This window comes from Ascidiella aspersa, chromosome 5 (genome assembly GCF_963924565.1).
Source record: "Ascidiella aspersa chromosome 5, kaAscAspe10.2, whole genome shotgun sequence".
In the NCBI taxonomy this organism is placed as follows: domain Eukaryota; kingdom Metazoa; phylum Chordata; class Ascidiacea; order Phlebobranchia; family Ascidiidae; genus Ascidiella; species Ascidiella aspersa.
Genome location: NC_139451.1, coordinates 3863516 through 3883405, shown reverse-complemented (window position 1 = coordinate 3883405; position 19890 = coordinate 3863516). Strand labels below are relative to the sequence as shown.

General features: G+C 35.0%; 1 protein-coding gene across 1 annotated transcript; it reads right to left on the bottom strand.

The window, feature by feature from the left end:
• Window positions 1-4194: 4194 nt before the first annotated feature.
• On the bottom strand, window positions 4195-18477 carry LOC146141522 (NACHT, LRR and PYD domains-containing protein 3-like). Its single transcript, XM_083390163.1, has 11 exons — window positions 16839-18477; window positions 13924-14024; window positions 13062-13217; window positions 12768-12923; window positions 12424-12615; window positions 8669-8830; window positions 7685-7846; window positions 6887-7048; window positions 5675-5836; window positions 4335-4499; window positions 4195-4227 (listed from the first exon to the last, which is right to left on the bottom strand). The coding sequence occupies exons 1-11, from the start codon at window positions 18475-18477 to the stop codon at window positions 4195-4197; spliced, it is 3090 nt and encodes a 1029-aa protein (XP_083246289.1).
• Between the last annotated feature and the right edge of the window lie 1413 nt (window positions 18478-19890).

Genomic DNA, 19890 nt, shown 5'->3' with positions numbered 1-19890 from the left:
ACCGCGTCGGTAGGGTCGGACGAGACAGCAACCTTCTGGGGGAAAATTAACTTGAGTTTAAAGTTGCGAATCGTGATATCAATTACTAATCCTTACATAATGCTTGGAATACAATATAAATATTGCAGAATTGAATAACATTTAACACTTTTTGATCTGAACCGGCGTGACATACGTTTGTTGAAATAAAATGGTTGCGTAAACGAGGTTGAACTATTCCAATAAAACAAAGTGCTGGTTAAATATACAACGCCATGTTTTGCCAAACTACTTTCTGTTTCTTTTATGTTACGTTTCATAGAAAAGTAGCTTTTATCACTTTTGTTTTTAAAAACTAACGTAAAGTTTTTACAAGACTTTATGTATTCTCAAACTGTGTGCTTTAAAGATTCTTAAGTGTGCATCACAACGTTATGTCGTTAAAAAAATACTAATTAGTAATTTGTATTACGGATACGCACGCATGTAACATGCGAGACTAGGACACGCACTAACTGTTTGAAATCTAATTAGATTTAGTATTACAATCGTTTGTCAAGTTCCAAATTGTTGTTTCAGTAAAATTGCGTTGCGAAATACTTTCAACTGTTTGAAACGTGCGCAATCAAAAAGTTTAGGTAAAACTGCTTTTCCGGGTTATAGCGTTGGCTTATGTTTGCTTTGTGTGATTTAGTGGGTAAATGTTTGTCAGCTCGTTCAAGTCTGCTTAACCCAGCTACGTGCTGCTGCTCTCTAGGTTGCACCATCCCTGCACGATTAATAGTTGCGAGCCAGGGCTGATAAACTTTGCGCCAACAAAGTTTTATGAGAAATAATTTTCAATAGCTAAAAAAATGCTTTACAGGGTTATAACTTCGTGTTATTTATTGACTAAATGTTTGTCAGCTCGTTCGAGTTTGTTAAAGCACGGTTTGACATAACAACTCAAATAACCGAGTACATTAATTGTTTCTACTTCCTGGAAGCGTTGTCGTTTTGTTGCGCAAACAATAGGCTCTTGTTACGATTAGAATCCAAACAATCGACTGCAGTTTGTTCGCTTGTGACACAATTTGTGTTTGTATTCAGCTAATTATTACCAGATAATGCTGTTTGTTTCTCGCGCAAGATCAGCTCATTGTCACGCAATAGACGAAGCTGTATGTTTGGCATTATGGGACATTCTCGATGCTGATCAATATACAACCTGCGTTGGTTGATGGTGCTCTAGTTAAAAAAACTTATACAACAAACAAGTGATATTCCCATCATTACGTTGAACATCCAGCAGTAAGGTTACATTCTGTATGTGTGTGTGTGTGTGGAGTGGCGGCGCATTCAGTAATTTTAGAGATAACGTCACAAAGTTACGTCATAACGTGACGTACAGAGCTACGTCAAAACTTGACGTCACACTGATATAAGCTCAAGGTCATATGTTATAGATTCACACAAATCGAAAAAACTCCTTTATATCGTTTAACGTCAAAACTTACGTTGGCGCAATGAGACGCACGATGCCTTTGGGTCAGTGGTAAAATTAAGCCTGAACGGTCCAGGACAGAGTTTGGTAAAATAATTTTTACAGGAACGTTGCACTGTTGAAAAGAGTGTTTTTTTTTACCAGATTATCCCTTAGATAATATTTCCCATTTGTTCACTGCATCGAACAAAATTTTCGGTTTCCTAGGGTTGCTTGTTTTAGACGTCCTAATATGACGTAACTCTGTGATGACCAGTTATGACGTAACTTTGTGATGACCCGTTATGACGGAACTTTGTGACGTCTTCTCAAAATTTTCATGTGTCCTGGCAAGAAAATTATCCTACCTTCACTCCTGCTTTGCGCTAAAACGATTTTCCCCAAAGTTGCCAAGACATCCATAATCGTAAAAAGGATTGTCGCGGAAAAGCTGTGTATTCACGTAATAAAAATCGACAAACATCCAGTTAGGAGAGAAGTCTGCCCTTTCCAACATTTAGGCCAGGTCTCATTGCTGGACGCGAGTGGGATTTTTGTGAAAAGTCAAATGAGAAAAAGGTTCTATATTTAAACAAAACGAGAATAATATTGGTTAATTTGCATTTTCGAGGTCAAATATGATATCAAAAGGCAGTTTTTACTTTTTAATAAAAGAAGCAATTTTGTTCCAAGGTCAGTGGTTTGACCTTTGATCCCTAGCGGTTTGAGTTGTAAGTTATGGTTGACAATGCCGCGTGAACGAAACCATAAAGCTGCTGATATTTCAGGAAGTTTTTAAATTCGCGAACCACAATCTCGCTCAGCCGCGGCTCTTGTGGCCAAATATGAAGCTTTGCAACTTTGACTGTTGCTTGCTTCACGAGAGGCTGACAACTTGGCGAGTTTATAAGACCGACGTTAATGCTGTCTGAAAAGCCACAGCGCAACAATTACGAGGAATTTGGAATGAACTTCATCTCTCTGTCGCCTCTGGCGAACAACGGCGGCTTGCTTTACGAGAGACAACTTAGCGAGCTCATAATCATAATGTTAGTCTGGAACATTAGTATTTAAGTCATGAAATAATTTACTTGTATTAATTAAATTTTGTTGCAAAAGATTTACAGCTAAAGTCACCTCCACCTTTTAAATTTATTAACTGACCATGATGTTGAAAGCAGGGCTGCAGAGTTGATTTAAAAGAACCTGACTCCGAGAAAATAAAGTCGATTTCTGATAAGGCCGTAAATTGTAGAGGTGGAATGAAATATATGGTTAAATATTCTCCAGCCATGTAGGGCTGTAGGCTATTGCTGGTCGGTGAACGATACCCACCCAATGTGTTGATTCTTGTATATTCACCTTTTAGTTAGATAAATGGGTGAAATACAGGCTGTTAAGTCGAATCCGGAATCAGATCAGGACTTAAACGACTCCGCAGCCCTAGTTCAGGGTCCGACATGAGAAAGGTTCGTTAAAAATTGGCCATGAAGTTTATACGTTGAATGTTACCAGGTGGTTGGCTGAAGGTCGTTCTACAAGTGACACCAAACACGCGGTGGCGCTGTGGAGCACTGAAGATTGAGTCTTGCGGCTTTTCAGCTCTGTCGGTCGCTGGCTTGAGGCGCATCATGCAAATATATTGGAGGTCATAATGTAATCTACCAGTGGTTCTTTAACTGGGGGACTTTCCCTGTGGGTCTTATGGTAAGAGGGTGAAAGGGGGTTTCCAATTGAGAAGACCCGACATCAGCCAAATCTGTCACAAATCAATGCTAAAAACTTGAAGGTGAAGAATCTGGTTTTACATTTTCATGAATTATGACCTCTGGAATAAGTAAACGTTTTCATTGCAACTAAGCTTTTTAATATACGTTGTGAGCAGTTTAAAGTTCATAAAGTGAATCAAGTAAATTCAAACTCCGTTTAATAAAAACACAGCATATATATCATGACGCAGCAAAATACAACAAGTGAGGAGTGACGTCACGCGATAACGTGCCAGAAACGAAAGAAGCGACCAGCGCAATTTTGGCGTTATTAAAGAAAAAGGCGAGATGGCAATAAGACAAAGTAATGCGTTGCATTAAAACGATAATGAGTGATCGTGGCCCACAGGACAGATCAGACCCGGGAAGGGAAATCACAATCATCAAAGTAAAAAGTAACAAGTAATATGGGTAACGAAACCCTGACAGAATTTACAAACAAAAACAAAAAAGTGCTAAAATTAAAAAAGTATGAATCAAAATCCTCAAAAATAGAAAAAAAAAGCTATTAAACAAATATTTGCAAAACAACAAAATCTTCAATATAATGCATATCAAAAAATAAAAATTAAAAACATTTAGAAGTATATATTTAATGTATAAAAAATACTAACCATGTAAAAGTTGTGCACATTTGAAATCAATGGCGGATTTATATGTGGATTGCAATAAAATTCGCGACGTTGGCGTTTGAAGAACTAAATTACGGCGACTACAGTGGAACAAGTGACGTTGGTTAATATTACGGGGAAGTACTTGTTCGGGCTTTCCCTACAGCTAACGTCATAGATTGCATAAACAAGAAGTTTAAATTCGGACAGAAATCAATAATCGTGAAAAAGTTAGGTAAATAAATTTCACGTATCAAGAAATTTAACAAGGATATTAAAACCTGAAACCAAATAAAATAAATGCAGGAAGTGACGAAACTGAGATAACTAAAACTAAATGTTGCAATGAGTGAAATGTGGAACATTCGGGACTCTAAGTACCGAAGTCGAAGTTGACTCTTTCCTCCTGTAACAATAAAATCGTGTCAGTGGATTTCAAACTGTTTCGTGGCTGACGGTGAAGTGCTTTGCAGATTACGTTATCATCAAAAGTTAAAACAAACTTGTTCTCACAGGTAAGTTGAGTTCCCGTAGTTTCGACTCGAGGATGTTTTTGCTTTTGTCAGTAATGTGCCTCGACCCACCAATCCTCAACAACTCGATATTGTGCAAGCAGTGAGCGAATAAAGTGGCGCTTGTCTCATCAACATTATTCCATTTCAGATTCAGCAGCTTAATCTAGATACAAACAAAACTATAATTTGTAAACCAGCGAAAGTTTGTGTCACTGTGTTCTGTATGTTGGATGCAAAAGAAATGCGTGGGCTGGCGTGGCGAACGATTGCTGCTCTGTCTGGGATGAGACGGAGCATAAACGAGTTTGGAGGAAGACGATAGAAACTAATTATTGAATATTAGCCATTTCTGTTAACGAAAAAAAAAAATAATTACGTTGTTATATATTGTAACTTAGTTAAACCAAAGTAAACAAAATATTGTTAAACCACGTAAAATGTTCGGATAATTGATTCTAAACCGACCTCAATATTTGTAAATACCCTTTTTATTTCGTTCTGGGGCCAACAACGCACAAATGGAAATACACCGCAACTAAATCGTTACTTTTAAACAAGTGTTCTGTCGATGCAAGCCACTTTGTTGTGATAAAATCAACAGCGAATAACATGATGACTATTGTTCAATCTATAAGCGATAAGCACCTTATTGTACAATTGCACATAATCGCCAAAAACGCTTCAGTGGCGATAATTAAAGTAATTAAAATGAAATATTTTGTTGTAATTAAAATTTGTGGTGCGCTTCAAATCAGGAGTTCTTAATCTGGGGTCCACGAACCCCTTTGGGGTACGCGAACTAATTTTAGGGGGTACATGAAGCGATGATGGAAATATTAGTATATATTTGAAAAGTAAAATTTTTCAAAGAAAAGTGTTGAATTACAATTTAAGCGTTTTTGCACTGAACGTATATTGAGACTCCATTGTGCTTTTACATTTTTTAGGCCGGAAAGAGCAAATTTTTGAAGTCTATTTGTATTGCGACATAAACTAATGACGTCATCTCTAAAATGTCTTGCCTCGCCTGGTCCACGCTAAGCAAAATTACTTTTTACGGGTCTGCGGTAAAACAAGTGTATTAACCTCAGTTGTGACATATTTTGTACCTGTAAGTGGACCTTATAATTTAGTGTTAAAACTAATTAAATTAACACTTTCCCTATCAAGTGAAATGCTAATGAAGCGTATAATAGTTATGATTTAATAATAGCCAGTGGTCAAAATAGTTGCCCATTGTTTTTAAACGCAGGGCGCGTGACCCTTCTTTTCACAGGAATAGTCGCCAGTGTTTCAAGGTAAATATAAAATATATAGTTACAACAAAATGCCACAAACCGGTTGTTTTAGTTCCTTGATTGACTTGGCCAACGTTTGCATCGCATCATTTGAAAGATCACAATACATAAGTTCCAGCTTCTCAATATTGTGGATGGCAGCAGATATTGCACGAGCACTCTCATCATAAACTTCGTTGCCGCTAACATTAAGTGATTTCATCTGTGGGTGAGATGAAACTTTGCATTTAATACACACTTATACCACATAGGTTAGGGTTGCGGTAATAACAGGGTATTATAGGTTAGTAGATTTTTAATCTAAAAAACCAAATCCAGGCATATATTTTGTATGCTTGTTTAAGTTGCAATTGTGACGTAACACGCGTAAGTTCAGGCGGAAATGCTGGGCAAAACTAAGCAAGGGACTTTGAAGTTTAACATTGTCCGGTAGTATAAGGGCTACCCAGCTAACATTTTTGTGCACTAACCGCAGTAAAATAACCTATTTGGCCAACTAAACTTTAGTAAAAAAATATTTTAATTTACACATTCATTATTATTTAGTCATAATCTTGCCTAAACATTGAGTGTGTTGAAATTAATCACATGGAATAATACCTACACTTCAAAAAGAGCCATGACTCGACCGCATGTTATTCGGAGTGGGAATTAAATATTCGCCCAAAGATTAATGAAAAGCTAAATGTCAATATCAACAAATATTTTTAGTTGAAAAACTAAAACATTAGGACAGCTTTTTAATCTTATTAAAACTTGCGGGGATTTAAATATTTTGGAAGCCGCCACTGGCTTTACAATTTCACGTTAAAATCATCGCAATAATAACATTTACAATCTCGTGGCAAAATATCGAGGTATTTGGTCGGCAAAATTCTAAACAAAATGCTGACGCCAAATTTGGTTTTATAAGAAACAAATTCAGTGACAATCTTATTACAATTAATGAATAGCGACAAATTGCAAAATGCTTGCGCGATTTGCAGCACTATTAATGCAAGCCACATATTGCGGAAATACAAACGTGTGTTCTATACGTTTTGGCGCGAACGAGTTCCTACCACTTTGCATCTTATACGCATTTCTTTGTGCGGGTCGTGTATAATAGTTATGACATAATGATAGCCAGGGGCAAAATATAGTTGTCCCTTGTTTTCAAACGCAGGGGGCGTGACCCTTCGTTCCCCAGGAATAGACGCCAGTGTTTTTTAGGTAAATATAAAATACATTGTTCAAAAGAAATATGACACACCGGTTGTTTCAGTTCCTTGATTGACTTGGCCAACGTTTGCACCGCAGCATTTGAAAGCTCACAATTATAAAGCCTTAGCTCCTCAATGTTGTGGATGGCAGCAGATATTGCACGAGCACTCTCATCATTAACATTGTTGTAGGCAAGATTGAGTGATTTGATCTGTGGGTGAGATGAAACTATAGATTTAATAAACATTTTAAACAATCAACAGCGCTCACTGTTGGCGGATATAGCCTTTAACAAATAAATTAGGAGATTGTTACAAAATTGGACTCCCCCAATACACCCAGCAATGACGCCGTAGGGTGGCGATAAAGAGGCTATCGTAACAGTATTTTAGATTTTTTTTTGTTTTAACCAATAAAGTATTTTTGCTTTTAATCTGGCTTATTTATAAAACTATAACATTCTGTTCAGGTTTATATTAAATTTTAACTTGAATACGCCAGCGGCTTACCAGGATCCATGGCACTTCACTGTCAGAATCTTCTTAACTAATGGTAAGCACGAAATTGCGAGTACTTGCACGATTTACATCGCTATAAATATAAGCTATATATTGCGCACGTAACAACCTGTATTCTATATGTTATTGGCGAGTTCTTACCACACTGCATTCTATACGTATTTTTTGTACGGGGAAGCGCATAACACTATGACGTAATAATCGGCAGGGCAAAATATAGTTGCCACTTGTTTTCAAACGCAAGCGGCGTGACCCCTTGTTCCCCAAGAATAGACTCCAGTGTTTTAAAGTAAATAGAACATATATGTTTACAAGGAAATTTCACAAACCGGTTGTTTTAGTTCCTTGATTGACTTGGCCAACGTTTGCATCGCAGCATTTAAAAGCTGACAACCCCAAAGTCCCAGCTTCTCAATATTGTGGATGGCAGCAGATATTGCACGAGCACTCTCATCATCAACTTTGTTGCAGCTAAGATCGAGTGATTTGATCTGTGGGTGAGATGAAACTTCGGAATTGACAAACATTTTTACCACAAATGTCTAAGGATGTTCACAGTACAATACCATATTGTTAATCCTCGTCATTGAAATGTATGTATACGATTGGAGTGCAATAATCAACAATTAACTGTAATGACGTAACAACTACTTAGTGTAGCACGTGATGCGGTGATTGTAACGTGGTGTAAAAACAGCAGTTACGTAGTATACGTGCAATTGTGAAGTAACACGCGTAAGTTTAGGAAAAACTAAGCACGCTGCTTTAACGTTTAACGTTGTCCGGTAGTATACGGGCTACCCAGCTGAAATTCTTTAGACATTACTTATAGTTAAATAACTATTAAGCAAACTAACGTTATTGAAAATATATTTTATTTGTTTTTTTTTTTTAAGTTAATTAGAATCTCGCTTATATATTAAGTGTATTGAAAGGTTGTCACATAGAATAAAACATACGAGTCCAAAAAAGCAACTCGCAAACAAAAAACACAAATTAAGTGACAATATTGAATAGTAGGAAATTGCAGAATGCATGCGCAAGTTGCAACACTATAAATTTAAGCCATAAATTGCGCATATAAGAACCTGTATTATATACGTTATTGGCGCGGACGAGTTACCATTTTGCATTTTATACGTATTTCTTTATGCGCGAACCTGTATAGCACTTATGATGTGATAATAGCAAGTGGCCAAAATAGTTGCCCCTTGTTTTTAAACGCAGGGGGCGTGGCACCCCGTTCCCCAGGAATAGACGCCAGTGTTTTAAAGTAAATATAAAATATATGGTGACAAGAAAATGTCACAAACCGGTTGTTTCAGTTCCTTGATAGACTTGGCCAACGTTTGCACCGCAGCATTTGACAGCTTACATCTAATAAGTTCCAGCTTCTCAATATTGTGGAGGGCAGCAGATATTGCACGAGCACTCTCATCATTAACTTCGTTCCAGCTAACAACGAGTGATTTGATCTGTGGGTGAGATGAAACTATGGATTTAACAAACATTTTTACCACAAAGGTCAGGGTTGGGTAAGGATGTCAACAGTACAATACCTGTGTATTATAGGTTAGTAGGTTTCCAATCTAAAACACCAAATCAAGCTATATTTTGGTTAATTTATTTAAATTTGTTTTAATGGTAACTTATTTATAACGTACTATTTAGTGATCGAAACCATTTATTTGCAAAACAGCTTCCAACACATTTATAAAAAAAGTAAAGGTTCAAATCGCAAAAATATTGCCAGTTTGAAGCATTTTTGCTGCAATTGTCATGAATTTTTTTAATGGGTAACTACTAACAAAACAAACAAAAACATGATAAAACAACAGTTTAGTGTCAAATAATATTTTTGTTGAGTGTTACGTGATCTGTTAAATAGTCAAATATGCTGTTAAGAATACAACCTTCCGTCTATCAGAAAAGCGAAATTAATGCATTTCAATTACGTTTTATGCAACCGATGGACATCAGCCTAGTTTAATCTTGAGTAACCCAATAACGTATTTCGTCCGAGGTCACGATTAGACATTCTACTTTGGGCATCGCTAGTTGGGCTTGTGCTTGCTCAACACCACAACTATTTACAATATGACACATGTTTTACGCCTTTGCACCAATTCCACAATAAAACGTGCGTGAATGAAAAGGATGGGAGCGTGGCGACGGGACCCGGGGCTGTGGATTGTAGCAAAGCACAACGAAACCACAGAGTGACAGAGTGACTAGCGACTGTAAATGTGCTACAACAAAGAGCAGGCGTGAAATTAGCAAGTTTGTGGCGTAACATGGCTTGCCGTTTCTAATACTCAAGGGTGTCCAGAGATTATGTATTTTTAGTTGGTAATTTTCGCATATTGTTACTCCTCTTCATACAAATGTACATATGATAAGAGTGCAATAATTACCAATTAACTGTTATAACGTAAGAATTACTTAGTGTAGCACGTGATGTGGTGCTTCGAACTTAGTGTGAAAAAAGCAACAGTGACGCAATATACGCGTTGTGACCTAACACGCTTGAGTTCAGGCGGAAATACTGGGCAAAACTAAGCAAGCGACTTTAAAGTTTAACGTTGTCCGGTAGTATAAGGGCTACCTAGCTGAACTTTTTTGTGCACTACTCAGTAAAATAACTTTTTTAGCCACCTAAACTTTAGTAAGGAAATGTTTTTAATTTATTATTTAGTCATAATCTTGGCTAAACATTGAGCGTGTTGAAAGTGAAACACATAGAATAAAACCTAATCTTCAAAAAGAGCCATGACTCGACCGCATGTTAGTCGGGAGTGGGAAATTAATATTCGTTCAAAGATAAATAAACGGCAAAATTTCAATAGTAACAAAGATTTTCATTTGAAAATTCAAACAGGAAACATATCCAGGACAGCTTTTGTGTTATTGTTAAAGTTTGCATAGGTTTAAATACTTTTGAAGCCACAAGTGGTTTTATAATTAAGAGTAAAAATAACAGGAAGTCAAACCGAAACCGAATTGAATCTTTTTAAACCGGTTTTGTTCCAATTTTTTGCGAAACGCAACCGAACCTGAACCGTTTTAGTAACATTTTAAGGAGCTCAACAGGAATTGAACCGAATATTTTGATTTTTAACAGAGGCAAGTTATGCCATGTTCCAAATTTTAAGGAAAAAGCGAATATTTATTAAATAAAACAATTAACTGTTTATTTTATATTACGTCACAAAACTTAGATTTATTAAAGGTTGCAATTCAATAATTATTCTCTACATTTATTGATCAACATTTTTAGGTTGAAGCTGGGGTTCAGAAGACAGTTTAAGAGTGTGCTTATAATTGTAGCAAAAATTTTTATTCTCTTAAGACCAGTGAAGTATTCTAATAAATTGAAATCTGAACCAGTGTAATGTGTGCTTTACAAGTGAACTTGTATCATGTTGGTTGACGAACGGCAGGGGAAGTGACACAAGACCCTTCAATAAATGAAATAGGACACAATATTAACTAGTCTAAGAAGAAGAAATTTTAGGCATATTTAAGGAAGAACTAACAAATCAATCTGTAACTGCTAACTTGTTATCTTAAAATTTGAATAAAAGATTAGAGCTGCCAATAAATTATAGTAACATTATTGACTCACTGGTTTATGAAGTACAGCAATGGCGTAAGCAAGTTCTTGTAAATGATCACTTGATATGTTTGATGAACCCAGATTTATTTGATCAAAATGTTGCAAGCAAAGAGACAGGATTGCCACAAAATCAGATGTTGGTAGATTTGATTCCAACAAAAAATCATTAAAGTTGAAAGTCCTTGACTAAAACATTATCAATGTGGTAGAATTTACACTTGCATCTCTCTCTATATATATTTGATATAGTTTGTAACCTGAAGGTAAATTTTGTTTTAAAATGTAGGCTACAAGCTGCGAAATGAAAAACACGTCACATTTTATGACAATTCTATCTTCGTAACAATGTGTAGCGCGCCATCAAATGCAGCGTTAATTAAGTAAGTAAAAATAAACGATTTTGCATTTTAAACAATTTTTGTATTATTTAGCCCTCAATCGGCGATGTTACGTTATCCGTAGCATAATTTCAGGTTACATATTATTGGCCGAATTCGTTTTTTTTTATAATCATCGGCCGTCACACGAGGCTAGCAAATTTACACAGACATGGTACGCCGTAACACATACAATAGTGATGAAGAGCCCACAGCAGGGTGGATTAGATTCCAGTCATGAGAATGAAATTAGAACAACAACAACGTCGGAATAAAGCAAAGTTCGGAATAAGACCAAATTACGAATAATACCTAATAGTTGGTTAACGTCAAATCGGAATTAGACCTAAAGCCCTCGGAATAAGAACGAATTGGTAAAATCAGGTCTGCACAACCTTTTACCTTACACCCCATAACCCACCCCTAAGTACATCACAAACTCCCCTAATAATTTCAACCCTAACCCTACACTCACCCAGTGAAGCATTTCTAAATGTTACCGTTTTCTATCAGTTTGGAAAATTGTTGCACTAATATTACGTAATATTTATGTAACAATGTTACAAATACGTAACAATTAGATTTGTTCTATTTCAGTACGTACGCTTGTAGTAAAGATGCAGGTTTTATGTAGCTGTTAATCTTATTTCCAATCATTGTGTGTCGCACAATCAAACTTGCATTAAAAGTGGGTCGCGAACTCAAAAAGGTTGGGAAGCACTGTTTTGGATCTTATTCTGTTGTGGTTATGACTGCATTAGACTTTATTATGTCGTTGGTCTCAATACTAGAGTTCAACCAATATAACTATTTCTGACCGATACCGATATCAAATGTTAAGCCAAACAAGTAGAAAATTTGTCCAATTTTTAGGAAAACTATATCCTATTTTCGTAGTAAATATCAGCCAATATGTTCGGTAAATATATCGGTCTATTAATAAGTATTAGTATGGTAATATAGATTATCCTGATAGATAAAGTTGCTTTTTAGTGTGTGTTCATGTGAAATTGTTTTATATTGTTTAACCATAAAAGTTCAGGCAGATTTTGCAATTTATTGCGCTTATTGTTACCTTAGATTTGTTTACAACCAGTTTTCCCATCAGATCAGTTTCATGATTTTCAATCACGACATCATCATGCTTGGATATTTTGCCTTCATGGATCACATATGAAGTCAAGACAAGCTGATCAATGTTGCACTTGGACAAAGCGTCTATTCCTGACTTGCCGATAATGTTTCCAGTAAGATCAAGTGTAGAAAGCTGAAATGTTATAAATGGGATGGCAGGGATGCATTGAAAATAAATAAAACTATTCGGAAAAAATATTCCTAAGTGTAGAGAAAAATAAATTTGAAATGCTGTCAATATTATTCGGCTTTTATTGCAATAGAAATAAAACATAAATGTCAAACCTTGGTGTTTGATAATCCCTTAGCAATGGACATGGCAAACTTTGTAGTTATTCCACAGTCTAATAATTTAAGACTATCAATATTGTTCAAAACATCTGCAACATATGAAGCACCTTTCTCTCCAATATCATTATTGGAAAGATCAAGTGTTGAAATCTGTAATCAACATAAGATAAAATGTAAACAAAATAGATAAAATCCAAACAAAAAGTTAAAAGTTTTGGTTAAAGATAATTTACAAGTATTTGATAAAACAGTACATATATATATATATATATATATTAAACATAGAACCTTAGTATGTAATAACTTTGACGCAATAGACTTAGCACCCTTTGCGGTTATTCCACAACCAGATAATTTAAGATTGTTAACATTTTTCAAAACATCAGCCACAATTAAAGCACCTTCATCACCAATCTCATTATTGGAAAGATCAAGTGATAAAATCTGTAAATGAAGGTAAAGTTTGCAATATTTCAACAACGTTGAATAACTTTAGGGAAAAAAAATGGAAAAAAGATGTTAAAAATATTAAATAAGGGTTTAATAAAAACAATACATATATATATTAAAATTGAACCTTAGTAAATAATAACATTGATGCAATGGACTTGGCACCCTTTGTAGTTATTCCACAGCCAGATAATTTAAGACTGTCAATATTTGGTAAAACATTAGACAAAATTAAAGCACCTTCATCACCAACATCATTATTGGAAAGATCAAGTGTTGAAATCTGTAAATGAAGGTTAAGTTTGCAATATTTCAACAATGTTGGATGATTTTAATAAACAAAAAAAATATATATATTTAAATATTAAACATGGGTTTATTAAAAACAATATATATATATATAAAAAGCATAGAACCTTAGCATGTGATAACTTTGTTGCAATGGACTTGACACCCTTTGTAGTTACTCCACAGCCAGATAATTTAAGATTGACAATGTTGGGCAAAATATCAACAACTATTAGAGCACCTTCATCACTAATATCATTATTGGAAAAATCAAGTGTTGAAATCTGGAATTTAGGTCTTAGTATAAATAGAAATAATAAGTGCAAAAGCAAATTAGGAAACATATAGTTAAAATTTACTGCAATATACATGAATAGTTGTAAATGTAAAGTGACTCTGGATAAAATTTAACCTTGGTACTTTTCAGTCGAAGTGATTCCATAAAAAAAGAAAATCCTTTTCCTTGAAAGTGTTTTATACCCAAGTTAATGGGATCACTTTCCAATTCACATCCTAAATAAAATAAAAACTATGATTGATTGTAAAATTTATTAAGTATATGTGATATTTACAATCATTTAATTTAATTCCGATGCATTTTGATACGATTTCAAACTTAAAAACTGCAATGTAACAAAAATAGAACTGCTTTATCGACATCATCTTAAAAAAAAGTATAAAAATATGAATGCTAAAAATGGTTGTTGATATATAAATGATAACTAGTAGGGGGACTACGAAGTTACGTTAAGAACATAGACAAGTGTTATTAACTTCAACTTAAAAAAGGATAGATACAAGAATCCTAAAAATAATATGATAATACATAAAAATAACTAATTAGGGAAAATATTAAGGAAAACTTGCAATAAATATTCTACAAAATTCAGCAGGAAACTTGATAAACCAGATTTAACTTCATAAACCCTAGTAGAGGCAATTTAGGCTGTCATTATCACAATCATAAGCATGGTTCAAGTTAGTTTAAATATTGTTGGAACTAATAACAAAACTTTGGAAGTAGCTAAGGGCCTATCTCTGTTGTAAAACATTTATAATGCTTGCGGTAAATGTGGTCTTTTCAGAAGTTCGCTTTTCTAGTGACCAATTACTTGCTGATTGTGATTGTTATAAAGTGTCAATCAAAAGTAATTTGGAAAGTGGCCAATAAGTAATGTCAGGCGCAAATATTTGCAACTCACTTAAATGCAGTAAGTTGCCAAAGTAACATCCCTTCATACACATTAGCCTTTATAGAAGTATGCTAATGGTCACTTTGCCCCTTCCTGACATATTCTCAAATTTGAAATAGCTGAAACGCCCACGAAGTAGTCACAAACTACTTAGACCAGGAGTGTATCTAGAAATTTAAAAAGGGGGTCCCTACCTTTTACTTAGGGATTTCCCCATTTGTGTCTGACGTAATAAATAATGACGTCATAAAATGTTACGGGTATGACTTTATAAAATAGTAATTTTCAAGACGACGAGGAAAAAATCAGAAACAGTCCATAAATATCCAGTGAAAGCGAACCTTTAGACACAAAGCAAACACGGCATCGTCGACACACCTGCCTGGCACCAGCTACGAAACCGCTTCATATGCGATCGTTAACTTCAAAAGAAAAACGAACACAAGACTGTAAAATATGTGTGTCTGCGCCAAGCTGTGTGCCTAGTCAGCTAAAATACAAGATGTTGTTGAGTGGAAATAGGTTGTGACAATTACACACTAAACACTTGGTGTCTTAGGATATATTTAAAGCTAATAATTTTGCGGTAACTATCATTACACAAAAAGGCGACCTTTAAAAACGTGCCCGACAATCACAGTTAGACCACCTTTTAAAAGAATCGACTTGAGAAAAAAATGCAGTTGTTACTTAACATTGGATATTAGCGCAGACAACATTAGCTGCGCCCAACTCGACGATTTTTGCAAGAAAAAATGAAGCCTTGACCTAGCGTTGTCAATTGAGGAGTACATGTTATTATTCAACCAAACCTGGTTGAATTTACGGTCGACCCTTGTGCAAATAAGAGACGAAAAACAGTGTTTGCATTTAACTTTGGTTACGCATTAGCTTAAGAACAGGTAGCTGAACCGGAACTTTATAAACTGGTTTAAGGCATATTTCTCGAACCATAAAAGTTCCTGAACCTTAATACAACCCAAACCTGTCAAAAAGCGGTTAACTCCCGTATGACGTCAAAACTTGTATTGTACACAGTCTAGTTATGCCATTTTGGAAATTTTAGGAATATTCTTAAATAAAACACTGATTTTTTTATTTTTCAGATAAATAATGAACCGCTGTTTGTTAAATACGGCACGAAACTAGATTAAATACGAATTGCTGTTCAATAATTATGCTCTACAATTTTTGACCCACATTTTTAGGTTAAACGCAACTAATCCGAACGGTTTTAAAAATAAATATAATCGAAATGAAGCTTTATAAACCTTTTGAAACAACAAATAAACAAAACAAAAACAATAAACAACAAATAGAGTTTTAAATTGCCTAGAACCAAAATTGTAACTACAGTGGATTCCAAAAAAATCATTCAACCCGAACCGAGCCTGAACCGAAAAGTCAAACGGTTCGACTCCCTGTTTATTTACAGTTGTTTAAGACGCGTGACCCAATTGGTTACAACAACCAACCCAAGTTCAACTACAACACAACGATATTTCAGCAAACATTTAAAAGTATGGAAACATTTGTTTAGAGTTCATTTTGTTGCCTACCACTCAGTATATTTTGTGTAGTAATGCATCACAATTCCCACAATATGGTTTCAGACATCATTGTTTCAAAATTCGCTATTGGATATTTTGCATTTTAATAATCTAAAGTAAATGATAAGAAATTGTTTTGCAATTCATTGTTGTAAAGGCTATATTATGATTAAGCCCTCAGCAAAATGAAAATTAAATAAATAAATAAATAAAAGTATACCAGGATTTGATGTTTTGATTGATTATATTCAAAAACCTACTATTCTGGAATACCTAGTCATTATTTTTATAGCATTTTTTGCTGATTAATACAAAAGTAATAAAAATGCATTAATTGTAGCTTTCTGTAAATGTGTGACAAACCTAATGGTGCTTGTTATTAGCTTACAATAATTGTGGCTTATCTAACATTAATGACACAAGCACCTGTAAAAAAGCAAAACAATTCAACAAAACTAAAATTTACTGTTACAAATTCAAGCTAACCGAAAAAAACGAAAAATTTTGAACCTTGAAAGGCATTTTGGGAAAATGCTTTTCTGTGATAAAATATAGTAGGGTCAACCAAATAATTGAATAATTACCTTTGTTTCTTCTTATATCAAGTGATACAGCTTTGATCGAGAGCAGATAGACAAGACTGGGAACATCAGATGGCAAGACGCGTCCTTGAAACTTGATTTGACTCGGTAAGTACTCAGCAATCTTTTTATTGAGTTCTGAATCTCTGAGCTCGTTCAACCAGCCACTGATGGTTATAAGCTTTTTTGTGTCAGTTGAACTAATTTGCTGCATAAACTGAACTGCAAAGTCCAATAATTTGGATCTTTTGACCTCAAATGTCTGATGGTTGGGCTTGCAACTGCATGCGGTGAGAAATGAGTTAACTGTTGAGTTCAGTGCAATGTTAAAATATCCGAACATGAATCTTGACACAACTTCCCATTGACTTTCAGGTAGTTTGTGAAGGATGTTACTAAATTCACCCAGAGTGGAATAAAACACCAAGTGAAGAGCTGAGAAGTTTTCTTGCAGTAACAAATGTGTGAAGCTTGTTCGTTTGAAACCTTCCAGAATTTTTAAGCTAACTTTATACCTGGCATCAACATAGTGCATGAGAAAGGCATCTGCATCACTTTGATCCATGCCTACATCACTGAAGTCCGTAGCTGTAAATATAAGATCTCCTTTTTTAAATCCATTCCAAGCCAAAAGAGCAATTTTGCTTAAGTGAGCATGTTTTTCCCTAATGTGCTCACTTTGGCAGAAATACTCCAGAACTTTAAAAAATATATAAGTGAGAGATGCTATTTCTAGCTCTTTATCTTCTGCAAAATGTATGTTTATGACATACATGATGATTATGCAGAGAGCAGGAACGTGACACAAAATAGCAATGTCTCTCTTTCTTTCCAAATAAGCCATTACTAATGTAACCTGTTCTGCCGTTTTACAGATTTGTTTACAAATATTTTTTTGTGAAGCAGCTGAAATACCTCTAAGGTTAAAGACGGATGTTGTCTGGATCATTTTAGTCATATAATGAAATTGACCAGGTCTACAAGTGAAAACTTTTATGGATTTTTTCCAAACTTTAGCTTTGAACAGCCTCTTTAGATGGACGTCTGCTGTTGCTATTTCATCTGATGGTAATGGTTCATCTGTGAAGAAAGCATCAGTATTTGCTTCATCTAAACCATCACATACAAATACAACATTTTCACCGTCCCCAATTGCTTCCATTAAAAACCTTTCTGTAGTTCGCTCATGTCGAAATTTAATGTCTGTTCCATTTAAACACATTTGTAGAAGTGTAGTTTTGATTTTAAAGTTGATATCCCGACAGAAAACAAAAAAAATGTACTCGCATTTTGGAAAAAGCTCTTGCTTTAGCACCATTTCCACAATTATGCGAGTAAGGGTGGTCTTGCCAATACCTGGTTGTCCGATAAACACAATGTTGTTGCCGTTTCGGTCGATGTAGTCTTGTCTGGCTTCTTCAGAGGCATGTTGTCTTGCATCTAACTCTGCTTGTTTAAAAGCCTGCTCTATCGCTTCACTGATACCAAGGCTTTCTGATTCAAGTGATAAAAGTTGCTGAAAATCTTCTCGTTTGCTGTAATGTCCTTCTTTGTTAAGTTGTTCGATAGATTTTGGTTCATTTTTAGTTAATGCAACAGGCACCAGCTGAATTGGCTGGTCACTGTCAAGTCTGATCGGCATATTTCGTATTCCTGATATTACTTTCACATGTTTGCGCAATTTCTTTTTTTGTTTTGCTCGCCAAACTACAAATAAATACAAATTTTTCAATTAAATTAGAGCATAACATCATTTGATTGAAAAATTTAATGTCAAACAAACATTATTTACTTTTGTCGGGAACAAATTGCAAAGCTTTAATTAATAAAGAAGGTCTTGGTTGGTCGGCCAAACTTTGACTAACATTTGCATCTGGTTGCTCGTTTTTTGCATCTAAAACCAAATAAAATGTTATTCTTGGGTAGAATAGATTCACAGTACAGCCATTTTTGACAGATATTAGATAGAAAAATATGCAAATCTCTGTAATGTGCATAATGCGTGTATCCTTTATCATTATTGTCAACCCAACCAAATAATGCTGCGCCTGCGCATCACACAACTAAACTGGATCTGAGCTGCATATTTGCGCACAAGTTAACTTAAAAAAACAACCTAAACCAGGAGTGTGCAACCTTTCATACCGTCGGGTCAAATATGTGTATTTGGATTAGACCACGGGCCACTTACATATATCTCGTGGACTACCTGTTAGTGACTACCACGAAATAAAAACCGTTTCTTTTTTAGATTATTGCGAATCAAAGGAAAATATTTTAAAATCACTTTAATGTGAGCTTTGAAGTTGGCTTGCTTTCGAAACCACCCTATTCATATGGATCATATGGATTTAAGTGCTGGCAACCCGAAGTCCACTCTCCAGGCGTACATTAGTCTGTTATGAACGATGAGGGGATTTCATGAACCCAAGTTCAGAAAAAAATTGTTCACACACGTTCCTTGAACCGAGCAATGCCATCTTGGAAGTAACAAATTTTGTCAGCTGTGAAAACTTATTTAGATCAAGATGTTTGTGGTAAAAACTCTACCTTTTAGCTGGGCAGAGAGAATTTGTTTCTCATTTTTTTACAACTCACATCGACATTAAAATTGATTAAAAATCAACTAAATTTCAAAATAACTAAAAAGATCAACCAACTATTTTTCATTATGCTTCTACGTGGACCACAAATAGCTATTTAAAAGCTTTCAAGAACTAATAAATTTGCAGCGCTTACATCTCAGTGCAATTCACACTGTTAACTTTCTTACAACTTGTACACGCAACAGCATCCAAACCACGTTTTTGTAGTTTTATTTTGTTAACCGGTCATTACCTTCGCTTTCAGCTCCCGTCAACCATCAAATTTTTGACTCAAAGTCATGAACTAGCCAGTAACTTGCTGTTATCAGCAGCTACTGCAGCGATAATTCCATGGTTGTATTGAAACAATAGCACAAAAAAAATCATTTTAGGCAATTATAATCGTGAAGGATTTAAAATTTGCTTTCTGATCAAAATGACCGTTGGCGGTTATTTGAGATAAATCGCTT